Raw genomic sequence first — 27,691 nt, forward strand, 5'->3', positions numbered from 1 at the left:
GTTTGAAACTTAAAATTTGTATAGAAGGAATTTGCTTTATAATACTTTCCTAAGTCTTTATGTTTTCCCAAGTCCCTATATGCATTTCTGATAGCGTCAAGGTTTTTTCGCGATTTGAACACTTTTCCATGTTTGTTGTTCTTACCAAAACACGACTATAATCACTTTCGATGGCTATCTTAAGAACTGAATTGTAGAAATAAACCGAAACGTAATTTGTTTACTCTGATAGGCTGCTAACATACTACCGAGTTTTTTGACCGGTACAAATGCATAATAATCAGCCTGATAAACTTTTTGCCTTTTGAATAGTTATCCCACATGAAAACCCCAGGATTCCCATCTATAGCCCTTGTGAAAATGACGAGGATGATTATGACATATAGTCATAGGAGACCTAACTTTATCCCTGGTTAATAGTCTAATATGATAGAAAACTTCTCAAATTGCAACATTATAGACATATCCAGACAATTACCTAGTTATTTCAAAGCAGAAATGAAGTAATCAACTATCAGAAAAGATAAGAGTTCATCAATGCAAGTTGATTTTTCTTCTAAGCAGTTTGCACATACAAAACAAACATTAAACAGTCGTGCCTCTTTAACATGATTACAATAACTCATCACACGTCTCTGACAACAAAAGCTACACATGTCGTTACTTACATTGTGTACGTACTGGAAAAGGGAACGACAGAGCTTGGTTTGCAGCCCAGGAAACCATGATGTTGGCTACACCTTTATTCGGATCACAAACGAACCTGCTTATCAGTTTATGAAAATTGCACACTTGTTAGATTGAGTTGGAGATATTATAGGAAACCAGTATGTTAGAATGATATTTTCTATGTTTTTTTAGTTAATCTTTTATGGGGAATGATATTGCTACAACAATATTTAGCCATCTATAACAATACCTGCATTATACAATGTACACTGTACAATAGAATTTGTACATTTGTTGTTGATAACTAATTAATGTTGTAGCAATATCACTCCCCATCTTTTATATTAACCTATTTCCCCTGTTGCAAGTGAAACCAACCTAAACCAACCCCCGTATGTAGTTAAATGGTTCAGAATTGACACCTAGATGAATCTCTAATTATCTATTTTTGATGCTAACATTAATTAAAGTCTGTTCTAATAGATCATCAGCTCATCCTTTAGCAAATATAATCTACAATACATTACTCAGAGGTGAAAAAATATGCAAGGCTTTTTTACTAAAAAGACAGGCGTACCATTGGACATCTATTAATAATTAGAGTTACATTATTTAAAACTGAATAAATGATAGCCAAAAATATGAAATAGTCGGTTAATATACCTACGGGCATGGCAAAAAATGAACTGCAACTCTAACACAGGAACTTCTGTTTTTTGTCAAAATCTTTTATTTTTTTGATCAAGTTGGTTAACTCTTTTCATTGTTTATGTAATTGAACCGACAAATGGCCAAGAATAACCTTTTCATGGTAATAAACTGAATATATATAGGACAAGCTTGACTTAATAATATCACGTTAATTTGGACAAAAACAAGGGTCATACACATTTAAATACTTACAAGCAGGAAGGTTTGATATATCAGCAGAAACAGCACATGGGATACCCAAGTTTGAAAGAGCCCCCCTAATAATTCCACAAGGGAAGTAGAGATGCATGCCAGTTGCTTCAGCTGCTTTGTTTACAGACTCTTGAGCTGACGCCTCAGCAGATGGGACCCCTGATATGCGTGAAAGCCACGCAAATTTATCATCTTGCAAAACAAATGTGCCCTATAACAATTATTACAGTAAGTCAAAATTCATATATTTAACAATTAACTGTCACCAGCTGTTATACCTTATACGATATGAAAGTGTGGAACTTACCCTATGATTAGTCTTTAAATTGTCTATTTGCTTCTTGAAGAGCTCAGACCAGAAATCTTTACAGATAAATTTGATGGCTTCCAGGTGATCACTAAATCGTGGTCTCTCCATGGTGTACCTATTTAAAAGTTGAATTCATTACAAAACTATTGTATTTAAGTATGTCAGAAATATATCATGCATGAGATAAGCAAGCTTGGAGCAGTAGAATCGCAAATATGAATTAATGTACCAACACTTTGTGTGTAAACCATCAATGCAACCTTGATAATTCAGATAAAATACCTGACTAGGTTTTAACTACTTGAACAAGCATGTACAAGTACAACTGTACAAGGATGATAAGATTGTTGGTTATGTGGGTTAACATGATATCGTCAATGATATTGCCAAAATTTACAAACTCGTTCTGTAGTACTGCAGGACACGTTATTAACTAATCCATACTTTCCACTTGTTCATTGTAAAGTGTTATAATGTATTATAACCAAGAGTGTCAAGTGTTATAGACATTTAGTATACATATCCATCCAATAGATAAGTAGATAACAGTGACGAACAAATAAAGGACCTTCAGATATCTTCAGAAGCTGCGATTAACGGGAAACTTGGTCTGGCAAGCTGCGGTGATCTACACAACTTTTAAGTTCGGGTCAAATTCTGTCTTTAGGGTTTATAGGTTGGTCCCACCATCTATAAAAGCTACCCTAGTCACTTTAAACACATCGGATGATACCCTAACAATGCGAGACCCGAAGAAAATTGGTTTCTTCACTATTAAGTAAGAGGGATAGCATAGCACCAAAAGATGTCAGTATCATCTTCCATGGTAAAGCCAATAAAGGTATGTTTAACATAGAGGTTGAAAGAGCTTACTTTCGCTTGACCATATTCAATTATCAGTTAAAGGAGCTAAAGCTAAAAGCTTTGCTTGGTATAACATATTTTTACCGGTGCACACGTTTATCGGCATATGCCAATTTACATTTTTAAACTCCAATTCAACCTACATTACCAAATACGTCTACCCAAATAATCGCTCAGCTTCCAGTTTACAAGATAAGCTGCAGTTACCAGCTACTAACTTCAGCTTCTAATTAATTTCATCAAACATACACCTAACAACTAAAAGTATGGAGCTTTTACTGACGTTAATCATCATCGTACTCCATTAAGAATAAAACCGTAGGCGGTCTTGTTGGCTGCATTTTTTTCGCTTCAAATTGATTAAGCAAATCTAAACTTATTGAATAGAATGAATCTTGGAAATGCATTTATCTACATATATTAATCTAGATGGCCAAGTAAAATATGTACTAAATGGCCAAGGGAATACTAGCATACATCAAAAAGCCAAAAGGCTCTGACTTTTTCAATCTATATCTATATCTATATATATTTCATAGATCTAGATGAATAAATACAAAGAAAAACGAAATCAAAATAATAAGATGTATAGATAAATAAAGAAAATAAAAGAATACGGACCGTTCAGAGAGCTGATGACCAACATGAAAACCAATGGCTTCAATTCGGTGGGCAGCAAGGTCGGGCTTATTGGCATAAACAACATTGGAATACGATGATACTATTTCTGTTAGTAAACTATCCATACAACTCTCTGATACTTCTCTTATTGCCATTTTCCTTTTTTTTTTTTTTTTTTCTTTCTTTCTGTCGGATTAAGATAGATTATGATTCTGATGTTTGATTTTTATGTTTCTTGTTTCATTTTCTGGTAAGTGATACTTGTATATTAACTGATTTATTATTATTTTATTAAAAATTTTCTTTTGAAGTACATTTTGGGTTAAGGCCCATTTTATACATGAGATGAAAGTATATGTTTTTTCTTTTTTACATTGTCTATTGGGTTAAGGCCCATTATACACTTTAAAGATAAAGAAAGGGAACCGATATTCGTACTACTCCCTCCGTCCCACTAAACTTGTCCAATTTATTATTTTCAAAGTTAAACTTTACGAACTTTGACTATAAATATTTTTGTTTGTGTTTTGTAATATCTGATGAAAATTATATGGATTGATTGTGTTTTAGATGTGTGTTTCATTGGTATAGCTTTCATCAACTATTCTATAACACAACTAAAAATATATATGATCAAAGTTCGTAGAGTTTGACTTTGAAAATTTAAAAGTGGACAATTTTAGTGGGACGGAGGGAGTATTATATTTGATGGATCTATCGTACAAGTTATACAGCTAGTTGTACACAGTTGTGATAGATCTGTCAAAATAAATGGTACGAATATCACTTCTCTTTACAAAAATATAATTATTTTATAGAAGTGTTGTTATTGATGAATTGGTGATGATGGTAAACATGAATTATGAATATTCGGAATAGGTTTTCATTATCTTTACATTTAACGATTACTAATTAATTAATCATTAATAAAATTATAAATTTAAGTTTTTAAAATCCGAAAAGGGTTTACTTCTTTTTTGTTTTGCATTCAGATTCATCAATATTGACAAATGACAATACATTCGTCATTGGAAGACTTTTCCATGCTTTTTATGTGCATTAGTGTGACTATGTGAGAGCATTTTATCAAAACAACTTTTGTCACTATATTAACTAAGATAATAGAGTAGCATAACAACATGTTGAACAAGCCAACTACGTGATGAGAATCGGGAAACTATATTGGCGGATCCCGCTGAAGCTACAAGGTTAGGGACAACATGTTGAAGTTGTACTGGGTGAAACTGTAAAGAGTAAGTTGCCCAAAGTACTCTGCGAACAACGTTAACAATGTAATGACGAGTTGAGTCATTGCCTTACATCCTTAATGATGTTTATAGTAGCCTGAGAACCATTGAGCGACAAGAGATCTCTTTCTTTTGATACATTCCATATACAAAAAGCCAATCTCAAACCCATCCAATTCAAACATTGACATTTGATCGATGATATCCAACTGCTTCGTGGGTCTAAGTCCAACACCATTCTTATGAGTTTATGGATGACTGTTGTAGCCCTTTGCAATTTGAATCGTGCTTCACTCCAAGGTCCCATCAATTTTCGCCAAATCTTGATTTTGCCTTCCTTTTCCCACGACTTGCTAATTGGGGTTACCAAACGCCTATTCTTGTATCGTTTGGCTTTGTGACAGATAATGGAAAATGATTTTTTTTTAACAGGAAAAGAGAAGCAGAACAAAGATTCCAATACTTAGTGTTATTTTAGTGAGGACGAGTCTTTTAACATAAATGTATGCAACGTCTTAATCATCCTTATAACAATTTCCTAACATATCTCTAGACCACGTCAAGATGTCCAATTACCTAGGAAGTTCGACCTCAATAACACTTATAAACTACTGGTTCCTACTCACCTTGCCAGAGTTCCAATGCATTAGCATCCTTAGCATAGTATAATACTGACTAAATAAAGTCTTCATTGTATATCTTTAATGCATATCCGGCATCCTTGTAAGAATTTTATTCTGTTTTTCTTTCATAAACAATGAAAACATAAGTTTTATCACTCAAACTGTAAACTCAACAAGGCCAAACCTCGGTACATCCCACAAGAATCCACATATACCTTCCAGCAGCTAATTAAGTAGCTCAAACAACATACCTTCTAGCATCAATGAAGATATCATTTCTTTTTTCTGTTTATTTTAGTCTGCTGGTTTTTGTTTCTTGCTACGGTAGCAATGGATACGACCCTCTGGAGACCGCATTAAAGATTCAACGTGCTAAAAGATCAGTACAAGGTAATGTGATGACAAATGAAGTCAAAGCTGACAACAGATTCTCATCGGTTTACGTGGGCCCACAAGATGGGTTGAAGGATGTTGATAAGATTACAGCGTTGCCAGGTCAGCCAGTTGGAACGGACTTTGATCAGTACTCAGGGTATGTAACTGTTGACCCGAACCATGGGAGAGCCCTGTTCTACTATCTTGCAGAGTCCCCAGTCAACTCTTCTACTAACCCTCTTGTCCTTTGGCTCAATGGAGGTAATAATTTTTTAAAAAATTTGACTTTTTGGTAACTCATATATGTTCAACACTAAATAAATTATGGATGTGGCAGGGCCGGGTTGCTCTTCCTTTGGAGATGGGGCCATGATGGAACTTGGACCATTCCGAGTCAATGCTGATAGTGTGACATTGTCACATAACAAATATGCATGGAACAATGGTAAGAATTATATATAAATTTCAGAAATACTAATAAAACATATTTGGCATGTTAAGCGCTAACGACCAGAAGCTTTGCAGTCGCGAATGTACTCTTCTTGGAATCCCCAGCTGGAGTTGGTTTTTCTTACTCAAACACGTCTTCAGATTACATAACTGGCGACAAGGAAACAGCAAGAGATTCATATACATTTTTAATCAATTGGTTAGAAAGGTTCCCAGAATACAAAACTAGAGACTTTTATATCACAGGAGAAAGTTATGCAGGACATTATGTGCCTCAACTCGCACAAAAAATCCTTCAAAACAACAAGGTCACTAACCAGACTGTCATTAATCTCAAAGGAATTGCTGTAAGTCTGAATCTATTATCTTGATTTTTATATCTTATTGTTATGAAAAGTATATAATAGATATGTTTGTTTTGATATATTTTAGATAGGAAATGCCTATGTGGATGAGGAGACAGAAAACACGGGAATGTTTGACTATTTTTGGACGCATGCTATAATTTCTGATGAAATCCACAACGGAATCATCTCCAACTGCAATTTTTCTGAAGGTGCAACCATAACAGACACATGTGACGACTATATGGGCCAGGCATTCGCCGCTAAAAGCAACATCTTCCCCTATGACATATTTGCTCCTTTATGCTCACCATTCAGCAATAGCACTCCCTCCGTAAGTTGTTCATTTGTTTTATCTTTGATATTAACAAATCTGATGTATATACATTTATATATATCTTAACATTGCATTCACACTACTCGAACAGATATCAGAATTTGATCCATGCAGTAAGAGTTATGTCCTAGGATACTTGAACACTCCTGTTGTGCAACAGTCTCTTCATGCAAAACCGGTTCAATGGGAATCTTGCAAGTAATAATAAACTTTTAGAACTTGAATTGTTTGAAAACTTATGAAGAAACTTTGTCTAGTATAATCCTTATACGATTCGTGTGTATTCACATGCAGTTACTACATAACCGGCAACTGGCAGGACAAGCCATTTACAGTCTTGCCTGTGATTAAGGATTTAATGGCTAGTGGAATCAGTGTTTGGATCTACAGGTACCGAATCTAATGTTATTTCTTTTACAAAACGGCTTGCAGGCATTTCACTAGTTATAACATAACAAAAAGAAATATGTCACATAAAAATTGCAGTGGAGATACAGATGGAAGAGTACCAGTGACAACAAGTAGATACTCCATAGACAAACTACAAACACCAGTGCAGACATCGTGGTACCCATGGATGTACGAAGAAGAGGTAAAGAGCCATATGTCCATTCAATTCAGATTTTTAGTTGAACATTACCGGCATAAATGATTCCTGAAAATTCGTTTATGTGACTCAGGTTGGTGGATACGCAGTGGGATACCAAAACCTAACATTTGTAACCATAAGAGGAGCGGGACACTTTGTCCCGAGTTACCAACCGGCTCGTGCACTTGCATTCTTCTCTTCATTCTTGCAAGGAAAGCTTCCTTGAACGAATCTCACCATACCAGTTGCTCATTAAAGCTTCAAAATAAGTGGATACAATTTTGCTGAATTACATAGAATGTGGTAAATCTGCCACAAACACACGAAAACAGATTGAACCAAATGTGAACGTAAAGTTGGAAAGAGACTAAGGGATTATGTAACAAACTAAGAAGATATAATATAAATGAAATATATAAACATTGAATCAGTACGCTTGATAGACTAGTGGATGATCATACAGACTCAAACGTATATACATATTAGAAGAACACACGCATGCACGCACTTATGTCTCCTACCAATAGAGATCACCTTTTGGCCAACAAGCTTTAGCGCAATTGACATCCCAAATAAAGATAATGAAATTTAGTCCATAGGTTTCAAGTTGAAACCCGATCCAGCTGCCAACAGGTTTTTCCCCGACATGGCCATCTCTGAAGGTCTATGAACCAAGGACGAGCCTGGAAAAAAAGCTCCTATATTGAAAGGATCCGACTTAACTCAACCAATTATATATATATATATATATATAATGTATTTTCCTATCTTGGCACATTTTATGCTTATAAAAGTTATACACAGAAAATGGGTAACTAAAACAACTTTTTAACTAGAGATACAAACATTACTAAACCGTTTCACCTCAAACATTTATTTTGACAAAACATAAAATTTCATTTGGGACTTTATTCCCCTTTCCGAGGATAGTTTATATGTCAAAAACGGACTTACAATTCAATAGTTATGACCTTTTAAGTAACGAAACAAAGCCGGAAAATGTCGCAGGAAGCATCTGTCGCAAGTAGGGTTCTGTTCTGTTCCCTTGTTCGCTGGTTTTTCTACAGCCGCCGACCTGCTGTTATTTCGGATCTGTACCTGATGATTTACTGCTGTTTCTTGCTGCTGTTGTTGTTCAGCTGCTGTTTACAACTGTTTGCTGCTGTATTACGGCCGTGATCAGGTTCTGTTCTAGCTGCCACCTGCTGTTATTCTGCTCTAGACCACGTCAAGATGTTCAATTACCTAGGAAGATTGACCCCAATGACACTTATAAACTACTGGTTTCCTTGCTAGTTTTCTAATATATTAGCTTTCTTAGCATAGTATAAATATAATATGACTAAATAAAGTCTTCATTATAGTTTTTAATGCATAATCGGCATCCTTGTAACCATTGAAAACATAGGTTTTGTCACTCAAATTGTAAACTCAACAAGGCCAAACCTCGATATTTCCCACAAGAATCCATATGTATATATCTAAGGAATTTTGTATAAAACAACATACCTAGCATCAATGAAGTTTTCATTTCTTTTGTCTGTTCATTTTAGTCTGCTGGTTTATGTGTCTTGCTACGGTAGCAATGTATACGACCCTCTTGAGATCGCATTAAACACTCAACGAGCTAAAAGATCAGTACAGGGTCATGTGACGACAAATGAATTCAAAGATGACAACACATTCAGACCAGTTTACATGGGCCCACAAGATGGGTTAAAGGATGTTGATAAGATATCAGCGTTGCCAGGTCAACCAACTGGAACAGACTTTGATCAGTACTCAGGGTATGTGGCTGTTGACCCGAACCATGGGAGAGCCCTATTCTACTATCTTGCAGAGTCAGCTGCCAACTCTTCTACTAACCCTCTTGTCCTTTGGCTCAATGGAGGTAACCTTTTTTAAAAATTTTGACTTTTGTAATTCATAAATGTTCAACACTAAAAAACATTATGAATATGCAGGGACGGTTGCAGCTTGGGGGTAGTGGGGTCAGCTGCCCCCACTCCAATTTTAATACAATGTAATTCTTTAAAATTTAAATGGTATATTTGTAATTTTTTTTTATAAAAGTAGGAAATATATATAAATGTTATCTTCGTTGTCAACTTGTCATAAACTTATTATTTGGATCTCATTGGTCATCGAGCGGTAATTTTAAGATAGATCTTTTCATTGAGGTATTAAAAAACTCGAGTTGTTTTAATTTTTAATAGAAAGAATGAAATATAATTTAAGAAAAAACTTTCGTAGTTTGAGTATGTAAATGTGTAGTATATTATAGTGGAACTATTTATAGAAAATGTATTTTCTTTTAAATTATTATATATATTTATCATAAACAATTAATTATAATTATCATAAAGCTAATTATATCCAAAGAAGTATATTTTTGGGTTTTTTGCATTATATGATTGAATACGTTTTCATTTAATAAAACCTTGTTGGATACGTGTGGTCATTATTTATTAAAAAAAAACTAGTATTTTTAAATATAAGTGTTAGACCCGGTGTAGATAACAAATTATTTTGAGAGTCCATTTACTATTTTCGAGATAGGCCCCTTTTTTTTTATTTGCGGATACGACTGTTATAAGTATGACAAACAACTTTTAATTTTGCCCCCTCACAAAAAAATTTCTGGCTCCGTCTCTGTGAATATGGCACTATGGCAGGGCCGGGCTGCTCTTCATTTGGAAATGGGGCCATGATGGAACTTGGACCGTTCCGGGTGAATGCTGATAATGTGACATTGTCACATAATAAATATGCATGGAACAATGGTAAGAATCGTATAGAATATCTTTTAGAAATACGAATAAAAATATATTAACACTAATGATCAGAAACTTTGCAGTTGCGAATGTACTTTTCTTGGAATCTCCAGCTGGAGTTGGTTTTTCATACTCAAACACGTCTTCTGATTATCAAATTGGAGACGCACAAACAGCAAAAGATTCATATACATTTTTAATTAATTGGTTAGAAAGGTTCCCAGAATACAAAACTAGAGATTTTTATATCGCAGGAGAAAGCTATGCAGGGCATTACGTGCCTCAACTCGCACAATTAATCCTCCAAAACAACAAGGTCACTAACCAAACTGTCATTAACCTCAAAGGAATTGCTGTAAGTCTTAATCTATTACCCCTTTTTTTTAATAGCATGTTGCTTTGAGAAGTAAGTAACTTGTATGTTTGTGTTGATATTTTTTAGCTAGGAAATGCCTAAGTAAATAATGAAACAGAATACACAGGAATGTTTGACTATTTCTGGACACACGCGATTATTTCTGATGAAATCCATAATGGAATCATCTCTAACTGCAAATTTTTTGAAGGCGCAATCATAACAGAAGTATGTGAGGACTATATAAATCAGGCAAAAGCCGCTAAAAGCAACATCTTCTTCTATGACATCTATGCTCCTTTATGCTCACCATTTAGCAATAGTACTCCCTCAGTAAGTTGTTTTTTTTTATCATCGATTTACACATATCCGATATATACAATATATATTAACATTGTATTCACATAACTGAAACAGTTATCCAAATTCGATCCATGCACTGAGATTTATATCTTAGGATACTTGAACACACCTGCTGTGCAACAGTCTCTTCATGCAAAACCGGTTCAATGGGAATCTTGCAAGTAATAATAACCTTCCAGATATTAAATCGTTTGATAACTTATGAAGAAACTTCATTTAGCATAATCTTCATAAATTTTGTGCTTATTCAAATGCAGTTTCAATATAACCGGCAACTGGCAGGACATGCCATTTACAGTCTTGCCGGTAAGGATTTAATGGCTAGTGGAATCAGTGTTTGGATCTACAGGTACCAAATCTAATGTTATTAAATCAAAATGGCTTGTATATATAACATAGCTAAAAAAAATATGTCTCATAAAAATCGCCAGTGACAACAAGTAGATATTCCATAGACAAACTACAAACACCCATGCAGACATCATGGTACCCATGGATGTATGAAGAAGAGGTAAAGAGCCATCAATTCAACCCCCATTTTTAATTGAACATTACCGGCGTAAATGATTAATGAAAATTCTTTGTGTTTCAGGTTGGTGGATACGCGGTGGGATACTAAAACCTAACATTTGTAACCATAAGACGAGCCGGACACTTTGTCCCGAGCTACCAACCGGCTCGTGCACTTGCATTCTTCTCTTCATTCTTGCAAGGAAAGCTTCCTTGAACGAATCTCACCATACTCCAATTGCTCACTAAAGCTTCAAAATAAGTGAAGAATACAAGTTTTAGTTTCCTTTTGAATTTTAGGACAATATTGTTGAATTACGGAGGATGTGGTAATTCTGCCACAAACACACGAAAATAGACTGAACCAAATGTGAAAACAGAACGACCCATGTTGGAAACAGAACAAAGGATTATGTGACAAACTAAGATTATATAATGCTAATGAATTATATAAACATTGAATCACTATGCTTGATCACACAAACTCATAAATGAATCTAGATCAAATGCCCCCTCAAGTTTATTACTCGTAAAAAGAGATAGGGAGGTTACCGATCACCTAGTACGTATAATTGGCATGAGAAATGAACATGAAAATTTGAGATCATAGGTTTCAAGTTCAAATCCGATCCTTATCGGGTTTCACTGCACTGGGTCTTTGAGTGGCGGAATTTTCTCGGATTTAGTGGTTTTGCTGAGCTTAAGCTATCCAACACTCTCTGTTTTCGCGGGTTTATGTAGTGACTTTTGCCATTAGATAACCCTTGTTGTCGGGCGTTAATCTTTGTTGAAGTTGTTAAAAAAGTGCCTTTGCCTTTCAACAGGAAAGTCAACATTTTTTTTTTTTTTATTATTTTATTCACATTATTTGCTATCACATTTCACATAAAGTTATAACTTATACTAATTTTTGAGACTAATTGTTATAAGAGAAAATAACCCAATGAACAACCACCAATATTTGCTTAGTAACAAAATTTTCTTAATTTTTCCAAAACTAATCACCACCTTCTGATTTTGGTTCCATGTCATAGTTGCACTAATGCACTTCTACAACTTTTCATACTAAAAATAAGATTTATTCATACCTAATTGGGTACCAATCCATTAATACATGACCACACCACAACCTTTTGCTACATAAGTTATAACAATAAGTCGATATCAATAATACTAAACAACAACAATACATTATAGAAAATCTTTCCTAGATTGCTTGATTAACAAAAGAAATCATCATTTGAAATAGACCCCTGGCTTTTTCACTTGATGGATTAAACAAATAAAACACATGATCTTCCCCTTCATTCTCAACATACTCAATCTTCCCTTTCCATTTACTCTTTTCTAATATCTCCTTGTATTGCACTCCTCTTGGTTTCAAAAAGTCCTTTTCTGCCACTGCTATCAATACCCTTGAGCAACACAATTTCTCAAGATTAGGATCTGCACCCGCGTTAAGTTTCGGGTCATCATCTGACCCGGAACTACCCGGGTACAAATACCGGATCAATTTATCTGCCTCTTTTTGAGCGAAATACGGGTGCAATGTGATCAATCCATTGATACTCAACCCGGTTTTATTAACTCCACCTTGAACTGCAAGGTAATGAACCAAATTCGCCCCTGCACTCTCCCCAACCAAAAAGACCCGACTCATGTCAACATAGTCGTTGATCCATGGGTCGGGTCCTGAACCATTTGCATGGGCCGCGATCCACTGGAACGCGGCCCAACAATCATGGTATGCAGTGGGGAGAGGGTGTTCCGGGGCGAGTCTGTAGCCAATTGCAATGGCTACAGACGGAGTTTGAGAAACTAAAGGCGTAAGAAAGCCTTGTGTGATAATGTTAATAGGTGATCCAATGCAAAAAGCACCCCCATGCACGTATATTATAAGAGGCAATTTTCTTGGAGGATCACTAGGATTAATCTTTGGAAGGAAAATTCGAGATTTTATATCGATATCGGGTGATATAACAACATCTTTGGACTGAATTCCTGTGATGGGATCAGTAGATGGTGGTAGGCGTGGGGTTGTGACAAAACGTTCGATACGGCCATCTTTAAATCTCCTAAAAAAGGGTGGAAAATCATGGGTGATTTCGGTTGTAGAGTCCATTGGATATATTAATGTGCAGAAAATTATGGGAAAAATGTGAGGATGAAATAGAGAGAAAAGGCTTGTGATTGTTAGCCAATATTGAATGGTTGGTTGATTTAGTTGGTGAGCTATGACATTATTTTGGTAGATATGGTAGATGTATATTTATAACCAATTGAGATCTATGTTTGAACAAAAACGTAAGTCAAGAATAAACTTAAAAAAAGTAGATTTCCTTAAATTTTTGTAACATTATTTTATTTGTAAGAATTAAGATTTTACTAGTAGACGTCATTTGCGATCAACTATTGACTAAGAATTCACAAACCAATATCGGTAGAGAAAAGTGAGTTGGGGTTATTACACGTCCAACTCGTAAAAAACTACTCACATACTACTTTTTAATATACTTTTTTGTAAAATTAATAAATGATTGGGCCCCATAATTTTTTATCTTGTTTTCACTCCCCATATATGTAGGGCTTAATTCTTTGTTTTGATATAAGTAGTGTGATTACTCTTGTGAGTAAAATTTACTTAGGTATGATGTTTTTAAGTTATATTTGTATAAATAATGTACAGCTAGGAGGAGCTTGTTATACCTCATAATAAAGCTTTACCTCAATGATTGAATAATCATCATTTTTTGCATGAGGTTTTGAGTTCAAGCATTGTAAGGACATAAGAATTAAGTCCCTTTATGAAGGATTGGTTTGAGTATACCAGGTTCGAGTCTGAGGAAGCAGGGTTTACCTCTATTATCCGTCGTGCCTTCGCGTGGATAATTAGTAGGGGTTTTCCCCCATCGGGTTCTTGAAATAGGCATTTCTACTTCAAGGGGAGCTCTCTAGCACGAATCCGATTAAAATAACGTATACGAGACCTTCCGTTGTCGGCTCACGATACGAAGTTTAGAACGAAATTCAATTTAAAAAAAAGAAGGTAAACGAATAGATTAAAAGAAAAACAATTTAAAAATGACTAGCAGGAGCATACCGCTGCATATATTATATACGCTGCATCTAATCATAAAAGTCTAGATGGAGACTTTATCTAGACCGTTTGACTATATTTACTCTATTTTGACCTCTCTTTCAAATGTTTCCTCAAGTTGTTGTTTACATATTTTTAACCACCAATTCAAAGTGATTTCGTAAATCTCAGATTTCGTAGTTTTGGAATTATCTTTTATGGTGTTTACTTCTTGTCACCAGCACATAAATAGCGTGCGTTTGTTAAAAAAAGAAAAGTTAGTGCACTTTCTAAAATTAGGTGGTCCGTGTATTCACTCTATGCATTTAGTTTTCTCAATATTCATAATGTTTATAGTAGGGCTGCAAATGGGTTTGGGTTCGGGTTCGGGTTGGCAGGTTAGTGGGTTGAAAAACTCCGACCTTAATCCAACCCACTAAAAGTTTCAGGTCAGAAATTTCAACCCTGACTCACAACCCGTCAACCCATGACCCAACTCATGTGACCTGAGAATCAAATATATATAAATATAAAATGGAATAAATCAACCAATATAAAGCTTTATCATTGATGGTGTAAGCCGAAAACGAAGGGTACAAAAAAAAAGAAATACGAGGGTATTGTTAATACTTGGCACAAAGTTAACAAACTTACCTTCTCATCCTACATCACTTATCATCTCACAGAATTTTGAATCCTCCTTTTATTTCATATTTGAAGTTACTTTAGATTAGAAATATAAAAAATGAGAATAGGACGTATAAATTAGTGTAATGTGGAGTATGAATTATTATATATAATTCAACTATTTTAAAGATATTGGGTTGGCGGATCGACCTCACAACCCAACAACCCAACCCACAAAGACACATGTTTGAAAGAAAGTTAATTTCGAATCTAGATTAAGTTTAAGAATCAAGAGAGAAGTTGCAGCATGCGGCATTTGGAGCTTGGCATCATACCGACGTGGGATTACCTTCTTGTTGGCGTCAAGAGATGACCGTCCACCTTCCGTGATTTGGCCTCCTCGGCTTCCTCTCAGATTTTTATGGTATTGGTTAATTTTTTTTTTAAAGGTAAATTTCGTTTGAAACTTTGTGTCGTGATTCGACAGCGGAAGGTCTATTATGCGTTGTCCTAACCGGTCCGTGCTAGAGAACACTCTCGAAGTAGAAATGTCTATCTCAAATACCTGATGCGTGATCTTGGTTGATGGGCCTCCTTTTTGAGGTCTACTTTTAAAATTTCTTTTTTCCATCTTTGTTTAGATTGTTATCTTTGTTTTTAGTTGTGTATATTGGGTCATGTACTATTTTAAAAACTCGTTCTTAAGTTAAACTTAGTTAATTTGGTTGAACGGGACAACCAAATTGACTAGTCAAAGTACAAGTTAATTTAGTTGTGTATATTGGGTCTATTATGCGTTGTCCTAACCGGTCCAGAGCCAGAGTTTCCCACATTACTTTTTTTAAACTTTAAGTATTTTTGATACCGGAGCCAGAGTTTCCCACATTACTTTTTTTAAACTTTCAGTCAAAATACAAGTTAGAAACTTCATAAACAATCAAGAAGAACGTTAAAGATATAAAAATCAGAAACAATTAATTGTTCAAATGACATTGAATAAATATCGATTAAAACTCTAAAGACATCATGAACAGCTTCACTCATGGAACCATCCTTCCTTTTCATTTCTTACAATACCAAAAAAATAAATACGTAATGATCAATCCAAATTTATATAAACTAGAATGAGTCCATATTATACTCTATTTAAACTTAAGATGGGGGGGGGGGGTTGATTGTACACCAAACCGAGATTAGGTTTAGAAAGGAGGATGATAGGTGAACGAAAAAACTTATTGGTCCGTGGGTTATGCCGAGAATATGAGTATTCTCAAGATATGTTGAAAGAGTCGCAGTCGATGGTTGGGAATTTACTTGACAAAATCGTCGTTCTTGAAAAGCGGTTATCGGAACAGGGCGTGGAGGTAAAAGCGCTCCGAGCTAGTTTAGGAAGGCGTCATGATGAGATCTTGCAGAAGGATCTGGAGAACATGTGTCTACGGGAGGAAGTGGAGGCATTTGTGAAGAAGGTGATTCCTCACGTCTGCGAAACTCTTGCAACGGGTCCCGAGGCTGTTGCTTTGATTGATGCTGTTGTGAATGCGTCCAAGAAGAAAGGGATTCTCTCTGCTAGCCATTCCGAAGAGTCTCTAGAATACCTGAAGGCGAAGGAGGCATTCGACCAATCCATTTTTAAGCTGGCAAGTTATCATAGTAACTATATTCATGATATCACTCATATTCGTGATCCCGGAGCGTATTACTTTCTTGTTGTTAAGCCCCGTTTTGATTAGCCATATGGAATTTAGTTGTATCAGACTTGTATGCCCTCTACATGGATTCTGTTATATTTATGTATTTATAGGGTCGTCTGTTCAGGTGTCCCTGTCAGCTTTTTCCCTTTATGAGGTTGCGATCCTCTTATTTGTAAATGACTAGTCTTTTTGTATGTCCCTCGTGGGGCTTTAGTATAGTTCGTGACCATGTATGTGTAGGACTATAACCGTCTCTTATTTGAAGACTAATGGTTCTTTTTTATTGTAGGATTTCTGGTTTATATAAAATACATAAAAAATGCTTATGTCAGAAGAGAGAAAATCTAACAGTAGAATTTTTTTAGGTTCAAACTGTTCCAAGTTCTGTCTACCGGGGCTCCTTCGAGTGTTTCCAGTTTATATGCTCCGTTCCCGAACGCTGTTCGTACCCGATATGGGCATTCCCATGTTAGGCCTAACTTTCCAGTGTATTCCTTCTCACTTGCGCTATTTAACCGCAGTACATAGTCCCTTGTTTTGAATGTTGTAGGGTTTACCCTTCTATTGTAGTATCCTTCAATCTTCTTTTTGAAGGCAGCTTCTCTGATAGCTGTGATTTCTCGTCGTTCCTCCAATAGGTCGAGGTCAACCCTCAATTCTTCCGAGTTTCCTTCGGTATTCAGTGTCCTATATGTGGAGAGTTGGAACTCTGCAGGTGCTACAGCCTCCGTCCCATATGCTAAACTGAAGGGGGTTTCCCCATTGCTTCTTTTGGGTGTTGTTCTATTGGCCCAAAGGACCAATGGTAGTTCATCTATCCATCCTTTATGACTTCGTCCGAGTCTCTTCTCTATACCTTTTATTATTTCCCTGTTGGTCAATTCTACTTGCCCATTTCCTTGGGGATGATATACAGATGTGAACGATTGTTTTATTTGCATATTGTTACAAAATTCAGGGAAGACACCCTTTGCGAATTGTGGGCCATTGTCAGATATTATTGTATGTGGTACCCCGAACCTACATATGATATGTTCCCATACGAATTTTTTTATCTGATCCCCGTTTGTTGTGGCAAGTGACTTTGCTTCCACCCACTTAGTGAAGTAATCAATGGCTACCACCAGGAATTTCTTTTTGTTCTGACCTTCGGGAAGGGGTCCCACGAGGTCGATTCCCCACTGCATGAATGGCCATGCTGAGGTTACTGAAATCATATCATTTTTCGGTTGTCGCGGAACATTAGCGCGCAGTTGACAAGCTTCACGGCTCTTTAATAAGGCCGTGGAGTATTGGTGCATTGTTGGCCAAAAATATCCGAGTCGCATGGCCTTCGTAGCGACAGATCTTGCTCCTGAATTGGCACCGCAAATTCCCTCATGTATCTCGCGGATGATCATCTCCGCTTGCTTGGGCCCTACGCAACGAAGCCAAGGTGTAACAAAACCTTTTTTGTACAGCTTTTTATCCAGTATCTTATATTGCGGGGCTTTGACCCTTATCTTGCGAGCCTCGCTCCTATCAGCCGAGAGTATCACTTACAAGGTATTCGTAGATGGGGGTCATCCATGTTTTGCCCTCCTATTCTACGAGATCTGATATCTGTTTTTCTCCAATTGACCTTGCTTTCAAAACTTCCACTAGCACTTGTTTTCCCAGATGCCCGAACGTAAAAGATGCCAACTTGTTCAGGGCGTCTGCCTTTTTGTTCTGATTTCTTCTTATACGCTCTATTTCGAAGTGGCAATCTATTAACTCCTGTACCTTCTGTGGGTATAGCTTCGTGGTACCTTGTTTTGCCTCGTATGTCCCTTTCACTTGGTACGCCACTAGTTGGGAGTCAACATATACCTGGATGTTCTGTATATTCATATCCCTTGCGATACGAAGCCCTACCAACAACGCCTCGTACTCAGCTTCATTATTGGTCACTTCGAATTCGAACCTGAGTGCATAGGTGAATTCTTTCTCTTCCGGGCTGATTAACATAAGTCCAGCTCCGCAACCATCGGAGCTAACGGCTCCGTCGGTATATAGTTTCCAGGTGTCATTTTCGACACTTCCCGTTACCTCTAGCGACACGGAGTGTGTCATGGAGTTGTTGCCTTCATGTACCTCGCTGATAAAATCTACCAATACTTGCCCTTTAATTGCATGTCGTGCTCTGAACTCTATGTCGTGTTCTCCTAGCTCGATAGCCCATTTGGCTACTCTCCCCGACTTTTCAGGTTTTGACAATATCTGCTTTATAGGTTTGTCGGATAGCACAACAATAGGATGAGCCTGAAAGTACCTGCGCAGCCTTCGTGCCGCATGGACTAATGCGAGGGCTAATTTTTCTAGTTCCGAGTAATTGGTCTCTGCTCCTTGCAAAACTCTGCTTACAAAGTAAATCAGTATCTACTATTTTTCTTTCGGCTATTAACACAGCACTTACGCATTCTGCTGAAGCTGCTGGGTACACAAAGAGTGTTTCCTTGGGTTCCGGGGCTGTGAGTGTCGGTAGGTCAGCGATATATTCTTTCATTTGCTCTAGGGCTTTTCCTGCTTCTTCCGTCCACCTGAAGTCTTTGTTCGTGACACACCCCTTCAGTGTTTTAAAGAAGGGTAACTGTCTGTCGGCCCCTCGAGAGAGAAAACGGCTGAGGGCCGCAAGTTTACCATTTAGGCTTTGAGCTTCTTTGATTGTTTTGGGTGCTGATATTTGTTTCAACTTGTTTACTTTCGACGGGTTTGCATGAATGCCCTTGTTGCTTACGTAGTATCCCAGGAATTTCCCCTCTTCCACCTCGAAAGAACACTTTTTGGGATTAAGCTTCATGTTGATTCTCCTGAGATTTCCAAAGGTCTCGTGAATATCTTCTATGAGGTTTTCTTCATTTCTGCTCTTGATAACCATGTCATCGACATACGCTTCCAGATTTCTTCCTATCTGTGTCGCGAAGGCTTTGTCCACGAGCCTTTGATATGTAGCTCCTGCGTTCTTCAGACCGAAAGGCATCTTTCGATAACAGTAGGTCCCCTTGTTGGTGTAGAACGCAGTTTTGTTTTCATCCTCTTCTGCCATTTGTATTTGATGGTAGCCTTTGTATGCGTCCAAAAAACATTTCAACTTGTCTCTTGCTAGCGACTCCACTTTCCAATCTATTTCGGTAACGGGTAACAATCTTTCGGGCATGCTTTGTTTATGTTGGTGAAATCGACACACATCCGCCACCCTCCGTCTCCTTTTTTGACCATTACGTGGTTTGCAATCCAGATCGGATATACTGACTCTCTTATTATTCCTGCTTTTAGTAGTTCTTCTACCTCTTTTCTTGTCGCTTCGTCCCTATCAGCGGAGAGGCTTCGTTTCTTCTGATGGGTCGGTTCTATGTGCTTTCGTTCATTTAAGCGATCCGTTACGATGGTTTTACCCTCCAGCGTAATGACCCTCGGGACTCCAGTCATGTCCGCGTATTTCCACGCGAATATGTCCATATTCGATTGTAGTAATTTTTGGAGTTACCGTTTACACTCATCGGAGAGCTGGGCACCTATGGAAATGGTCTGATCCGGAAATCCTGGATTAACCATGATTTTAACGATATTCTCTTCCTCCGAAGGTTCTTTTAGGGACTTAACCTCCTCTTCCACTCTTTTAACGTCGTTAATTTGTTTTGTTTGCTCATAGGACGAGCGGATCGTGCCTATCCCGTTCTTTGATTGGAACTTGACAAGCCTATGGATCACTGAGGGGACCATTTCCATCTTCCGCATCGTTGTTCTTCCCAAAATGATATTATAAGGCGAGGGGGATCGTACTATCGATAGGTCCAGTGTTTCGGTCCTTTCGTACTCCCCGTCTTTGATAGTGACATCTAGATCGAGTTCTCCCAGTGGCCATGCATGCTCTCTGAAGAAACCGACCAAGGGGCCGCGGGGGTCCGTTCGTTGGGCCCTTAGAGCCTCCGGAAGTTTGAGAAAGCAATGTTCGAATATCACATCACATTCACTTCCGCTATCCAGATAAACCCTTCGTACTTCGATATTGAATATTAAGGCTTGGATGATAAGTGGGTCATTGGAGGGTTTATCTCCTCCTAACGGTGGGAAATAAAAACCTTCCTTCAGGTTCTTTACCGGGCTTAAGTGGCGGGCGGCTCTTTGGCCGATTGCCAGGGTGGGCCTCCTGAGGCTCTAGGGTCCGCCTTTGTTTTTCTTTACCATCTCTGATGGGCGTACAGAATTCTTTTTATAGAGCGAGCGGGTCCCACGAATGGCGCCAAATGATTGTACACCAAACCGATATTAGGTTTAGAAAGGGAGATGATGGGTGTTTTTGGTTGTTTGTTGGCGATTCCCCGAAGGTAGAGTTAGTCTCTTTACGCCGATTCGAGTATGATTGATATATGGCCGATTGGGATCGTGCCGATGATTATGTTTTTAGACCTGATTGATCGTGTGTGTGTGAATAATGATTCGAATGCCTTCGTGAGGTCTTATGAGTCTCCTTTTATAGGGAGACTTTATCTTGGAGGAAAAGCTAAAGACTTTTTAGGGTTTCCCTAAGTCTTAGGAAATAAGAGTCTAGAAGGATCGTTTCCTTCTTTAATGGACTAAGAGATAAGACCGAATCCCTTAATTATAGGGGAACAATTCCTATCTCTTTATCTTACAGCGGAAGCCTTCGTTACGGACAACCTTTCGTATCGCAATTCCTAGCGGTATGTCCTGTGTACCGATAGGGGTATGTCATCAGGGTGGGTACAAGTGAATCAAAGAGAATTAAAATGTAATAGAGAATGAATATAGTGGGAAAGAGAATGAGTATTTGGAAAGAGAATGGATTCCGTCGTTTGGTACAAGCAGAGAATGAATATAGGAAAAATACAAAATTTTAAATAAATATTAAATTTAATACATATAAAAATATTAAAACAAAAAAAAAAAAAATTCTATTTCCATCCATTCTCTACAACTTATAGAAAATGAAGGGAATAGAATCGATTCCAACTTCTCGATTCTCTTTCCCATTCCTCATTGCAACCAAACATGAGAAGTATTTCTCATTCTCTTTCCACCTTTTCCATTCCATTGTACCAAACACTCTTTTATAATAATAATTAGATGCATTCTTAAAACTTAAGGATGCCTTTAGTTACTAAAAACTTTTTCTTATGTTATGTTTTTATTTGTCAAAATAATAAGAAAGGTTTTTCATCTTTTGAATTAATATCCTTAAAAATTTTGAAAATGCGTTTAGGTTTAAGTTTGGAAAACACAGAGTGTTCCATTTCTAAAATGAAAGATATTTGGAAAAAATCTATAAAAATGGCCAATATGTAGTCTTAAGTTTGAAAATAATCTTTTATTTTCAATAGAAATTGTTTAAGTATAAATTTGCACGGGCCTAATATGTATATATTATACTTAATTTCAGGGGTAATCTTGTTTAGAACGTGAAAAGGTTTTACGATGACTTGCTAGCGGTTTCCAGTTGGTGTGGAGGTATGTACAACTTCCACGCTACCAAGTATAAAGTGTGTGTGTGAGTGTGTATTGCATGAATGTAGGGACAAAGGCCTGCTATTTATAGGCACCAAGGAAGGGTGGTCCTTGGTACATGACGTCTTCACGGCAGGAGGCAGTTATTCGGTGCGTCTTGTAGTTTAACAAACTTTGTCTCTTTAGCTCAGAGGTCCCAGCACGACTCTGTGATGTACGAATGTAGACGTCATCGTGTATTGGTGTGATTGGCTACGGATTAGACTCAAGTTGCGGCCTTAATGATGTCCGTAGGCTTAGCCAGAGGGCGTACGTCATGAGAAATTATTTTGAAAAAATCACATTTGAACATTGGTTTTTAAAGTTTCTCCTAAAATCTATGTTTTTAATAGAAAACACTTTTAATTTTCTATAACTAAACGCACCATAAGCTTTAAGAGATATAATAAAAGTCTATCAATATCCAAAACGTTTAATTGTTGAGGATATTGGATATAGTCTAATCCCAACGAAAGCTAGCCCAAATTGGCAGTTCTATAACGTCACGAAAATGGACTCAGCCCAAAATAAGGTAAAACCCAACCCATGAAAGATAAAAACGCCAGCCTATATCATAATCAAGTTATGTACTTATGTAGTTATGTATATGGATTTATTTTCAAGTTTCAAGACTTGATATGTTGAACAAGTAATCTAACACTATATTCTTGAGTTTTTATTAAAAGAAAAGAAAGAGGAAGATTGGATTAGGGAAAAAAGGATAGAAAATTATATAAGAAAAAAGACATTCTTGAGTTACAAAAAGAAGATTAGAAAAGATAGGATAAAAAACAAAAATTTACAATTATATCCTCAAAAAAATATATATATACATCATCATCATTAGACTCACCAGCTAGGGTTCATGTTTATCTTCATAACCACAAATACCTAATCTCCCCATCAATTGTAAATTAACTCAACCCCACCCAATCCAAGCTCAAATCATTTAGATCTTCAGCTAGTTTTACTCGTTTAGATCTTCAGCTCCTTCTCCTCGTTTTACTCGTTTAGATCTTCAGCTCAGTTTCATTATTGAGTTGCTGCCATTAACAGCAGCAGCAGATCCGACTATCCGAGCATAGATCGGTTGCAGCAGATTCGAGCATAGATCAAGCAAGGCAAATTGGTATTTTTATACATTGATGTACACTTTTCTCTCCAAATCCGACCATATTTGGCTGGAAAATTTTTGGATAAAAAAGCCCCAAGTTTTTCTTTCTTTCCCATTTTTTTCTTTCAAAAAAAAAACTTAAAAATGAAAAAAAAGAAGTTTTCCTAGCCTTCCATTTCCTATAAAAAAAAAAAAAAAAACTCAACAATGCAGTGTAAGAGTATAAGTCTTTAATTTTTCTTGCAATTTGCAAATACTAATATGTTCTTTTTTCTATTAAACCACAATCAATGAATGTTGTGATGTTAAACTTTTGATAAAAAGACAAATTCATCAACGGTAGATATACTTTTAAAGATTCTTTTGTAAATTTATAATTCTAAATATGCTATTGCTTATTTTTCTTTGGCAAGTTTTTTAATAGAAAAATATATTGATACCAGAAATATATATTTATTTGTTCACTACCAGACTTGAATTCATATCTTTTTGGTTGATTAGCCAACATACACACCCTAGACTACAAGCCCTTTGGTAGCTAATAGGTAATTTTTAGGTTGTGTCTTTGATATTTCATAATAGTGGTATCTTCTTTTTATTAGGAGATAAGTTTAATATAAAATTAATTACCATATCCAAGAAAACACTAATCGCAAGTGAATTAAGATTAAAAATGTGGCTTGAAAGACCTTGTTAATTACGTGACCATAAGTTTCTAAAAGGAATAACATGGAATAGGGAAGAAGTTTTAGCTCTACATGGTTTGATAAATATGGTAATTGAGTATAGTATATCTAGTGGACAAACTCGTTACTTGTGTTGTTAACTACGTAAGGAATATACTTTAGTCCTGATTTCGGTAATATTAATAGATTATCGTTTGCTATATTACGCCACGTTCTATATATAGTTTTCATGTTTGTTTTGGTGTTGTGATAGGGCTGTTTTGCTACTATATGGATAGCTACATCATTATCTGTCCCTCAATGACTCGTCCCACAACCAACATGAGATAAGGTAAATGACGTAACACTATGATTAGAAGGAGATTGATTGAGATTTAAGCCCATGACCATGTCCCCATCCACTAGACTACTTCCGTGAGACTATTTCGCTACCACAATGGGACTATTTTGGTGCTATATGGAGATTCTTAGTTGTTTTTTCAATATTAAGGTAAATTTTGTTTAGCCTCCATCATTTACAGTTTTTGGGTCTACCATTGTCCATTGATCAATGGGTCTATAATAGTTTAATTTCTTTTAAAAATTGAATTATATCCTTTTCATATCTGTCAACAAAATAGTGAGCTATAATCAAAGAAAAGAATTCGTTTATTGGTAAATTTGGGAAAAATGTGAGGATGAAATAGGAGATAAGAAAAAGGTTTGTGATTGTTAACCAATATTGAACGGTTGGCTGATTTAGTTGGTGAGCTATGACATTATTTTCGTAGATATGGTAGATGTAATATTTATATCCAATAAGATCTATGTTTAAACTAAAATATAAGTGAAGTATTGGTGTTTCTTGAAGAAACTTTATGAAAGTGAGATGTATTGAATTGCTGTAATAAAAATTATTTTATTTGTAAGAAGGTTTTACATGATATATACGTAGTAGAAATTAGAATAGAGAGATCAACCATTTAGTAAGTACTAACAAACCAATATATGTTGGGCTTTATTCTTGTTTTGATATAATATTTTTGGTTACTTTATATGATCGGTTAAAGTTTATATCTTAAAGGGTTAAATGCAAATTTCGTTCATATGGTTATAAAAAAACAGCTCTTTCATTCCTCTGTTAGTTTTTGAGTTTTTTTCATCCCTATGATCTTATTTCCGTTAAAAATCATTCATCCCTGTCGTTAAATCCCCCAATATGAGGGCATTTCTGTCATTTTATCCACCTTGATCCCTGTGCTTTTCACCCTTTAAACACAACCCATAAATTCTATTTCTTTCTTTTAAACTTAAAAATAAATAAATAAAACCCTTTCTTTTTGGGAAGGGATATTAGTACCACTCATTTTGATAGATTTACCACAATTAAGCAATACTGGTTTATACAGTCACCTGTAAAACTTGTACGTTGTGGTACATACATCAAAAATCGTGGTACGAATATCATTTCTCTTTCTTTTTCCTATATCACATCTATTTAGATATACGTGTTCAATCGATTAATCAATCTTATCAATCTGAATCTCAACATCAAACATCACATAAAGCTTAAATCTATAAAAATACATATCCATATATACATCTATCTACACCGCCAGATAAAAAAACCCACCACCACCCCTGCCATCTTCATCAATGAGTAGTCTAGTCCAACCTACATACATATACATATACACATAACAAGAACCTGCACATATACACATAACAAGAACCTGCAATGATGACCTACCCTGATTTGTACCGCTGAATCGCTGATGACTCGAAACGGGTGATGACTCAAATGGCTTTTATCTCGATGATGATTTGTGGTGGTGGTGACTCGAAGTGGCAAAATGACCCGCAACGATTTCTTCTTCTTCCTTTCCGGGGTATAGATTTGGGGATGCTCACTGTCAAAAACTTTCGGATCCGAATGAAACTGGAGTAAATTACTATAGTTGGTTAATGAATATATGGTTGGTGTTTTATATTATATGTGAATGAACACATAGATATAGATGTTTATCCAGATCTGGGTTTGAAGAATAAGTGGGGAAGAAGAAACATGATGAAATGACTAAAATGCCCCTTATGTTAACAGTAGGGACGAGTGGATTTAACAGAAGTTCGACCATAGGGATGAAAAAAACTCAAAACTAACATAGAGAAGAAAGAGTTGTTTTTTGAATAACTACAGGGACGAAATTTGCATTTAACCTATCTTAAATGAATAAATCGCTTATAATAGAACAAGTTAATCAATGAATCAATTGCTTATTGGGTGATGGGTATAGCTAGCAACAACTTGTTTTGTTGTACCTCACAATGAACTTTACCGCTTTACGTATGCAAAAACAGAAAAAAATGAAGAAATTAGGACATTAAAATATAATAATAAAATATAAACACATTTTTATACTTTACGAGGGCTTAAAACCCGTGCGTTGCACGGCATGAAGAATGATAACTGATTTCAGGAAAAAATTGATCATTTTTCTCAAACTTTACATATAGGAAACAGAACTTTATACGTTGTTTGGATACATGATATTATTTTGAAATGAGTTGTGTATTAGAATACAAATTATGCAAATTTCGTTATCATAAAAGATAGGATGTAATGTTTCTGGAATGCTGAGGTGAGCTTTAGATCCAATGTCTTCAATACATTGAAAGATCAAGCTGCAAATAAAGAAGACAAATTACATAAGTATGTATGGATGTGTAGATAAAACATTTCATGACTTGTGCAATAATGAAACTGGACTTAGGTTTATTTGAACTTATGATATTTTCTATAAGAAAAACAAAGTATATTCATTTACATGCATTTATGTTTATATAGAGAAGAATCGAAGATGATTATATTAAGCCAACCTTTGTTATCAGATATATCTTCGAATAAGTGGGCTCGACCTTATGAACCATGTGTCATCAATATTAATGAACCATGTGTACATGGAAAATGTTATCAGATTCTATATTTGTCAACTAAATGAATGGGTTAGGTTATGGGTCAAACAGGTTCCCGTAAGCTGTATGTGTTTAAAAGACACTTTGGACACAGTTAGCCCATTTATGATCAAATTAGTGAATTACTATCAATTAATAAGCTCAACTCTTTGCATCCTAATCTCGTTTCGCTAATGTAGGGTAAACTTGCTAGTTCACTTGCTAAAAGAAATCAATTTTCATGAAAATAGATACCTCAGTTATAAGTGCCAACGCTTGAACATAGTTTTCCAGAAAAGAGAGGTTCACTCAAATGATTTGCCATTAAAATGCAGCAAGACCAGATATCGATGGCTGTAGTATACTCCGAAAAATATTGCAACAATTAAGGTGCTCTAGAGTCTGAACCATCTTGTCACAACATAATGCTAAAATGAATTCCTTCATGAGCAATGCTACAATGACAAACTAATTACAAACACATTTATACAAACTCATGAGAGGCCAATAACATAAAGAGCTAGAATGAAGAAATAAAAATGGATTTTGCATTTGATTGGTTCACTTAATTTGCCACATCACAGTTTGTAAATGTTTGTTTGTACAGTAGAACCTCTATAAACTAATACTCGATAAATTAATACCTCGATAAATTTATAAATTTCTCAAGTCCCAACTTAAGAGAAGTATTGTAAATTTACAC

At 36.0% G+C, this 27,691-nt stretch overlaps 3 protein-coding genes and 1 pseudogene across 4 annotated transcripts; 2 read left to right on the forward strand and 2 right to left on the reverse strand.

Moving 5' to 3' along the window:
- Positions 1–530: 530 nt before the first annotated feature.
- On the reverse strand, positions 531–3,629 carry LOC122600192 (trafficking protein particle complex subunit 6b-like). Of its 2 annotated transcripts, none has more exons than XM_043772865.1 (4): positions 3,368–3,629; positions 1,880–1,997; positions 1,573–1,783; positions 531–766 (listed from the first exon to the last, which is right to left on the reverse strand). In XM_043772865.1, the coding sequence occupies exons 1-4, from the start codon at positions 3,520–3,522 to the stop codon at positions 735–737; spliced, it is 516 nt and encodes a 171-aa protein (XP_043628800.1). In that variant the 5' UTR covers positions 3,523–3,629; the 3' UTR covers positions 531–734. The 2 variants fall into 2 exon arrangements, with proteins under 2 accessions (XP_043628800.1, XP_043628801.1); XM_043772866.1 differs by having other exon boundaries at positions 531–763; positions 3,368–3,626.
- A 1,871-nt stretch (positions 3,630–5,500) lies between these two features.
- LOC122602022 (serine carboxypeptidase 1-like) lies at positions 5,501–7,558 on the forward strand. Its single transcript, XM_043774757.1, has 8 exons — positions 5,501–5,873; positions 5,950–6,057; positions 6,138–6,409; positions 6,495–6,740; positions 6,835–6,941; positions 7,038–7,133; positions 7,230–7,335; positions 7,424–7,558. Exons 1-8 carry the CDS (start codon positions 5,501–5,503, stop codon positions 7,556–7,558), a joined length of 1,443 nt encoding a protein of 480 aa, XP_043630692.1.
- Positions 7,559–8,850: 1,292 nt separating this feature from the next.
- On the forward strand, positions 8,851–11,736 carry LOC122602095 (annotated as a pseudogene).
- Positions 11,737–12,391: 655 nt separating this feature from the next.
- On the reverse strand, positions 12,392–13,561 carry LOC122600282 (probable carboxylesterase 5). Its single transcript, XM_043772985.1, has one exon. The coding sequence runs from the start codon at positions 13,454–13,456 to the stop codon at positions 12,542–12,544; it is 915 nt and encodes a 304-aa protein (XP_043628920.1). The 5' UTR covers positions 13,457–13,561; the 3' UTR covers positions 12,392–12,541.
- Positions 13,562–27,691: the final 14,130 nt, after the last annotated feature.

The sequence above is a fragment of the Erigeron canadensis genome, chromosome 5, assembly GCF_010389155.1.
Source record: "Erigeron canadensis isolate Cc75 chromosome 5, C_canadensis_v1, whole genome shotgun sequence".
NCBI classification, from domain to species: domain Eukaryota; kingdom Viridiplantae; phylum Streptophyta; class Magnoliopsida; order Asterales; family Asteraceae; genus Erigeron; species Erigeron canadensis.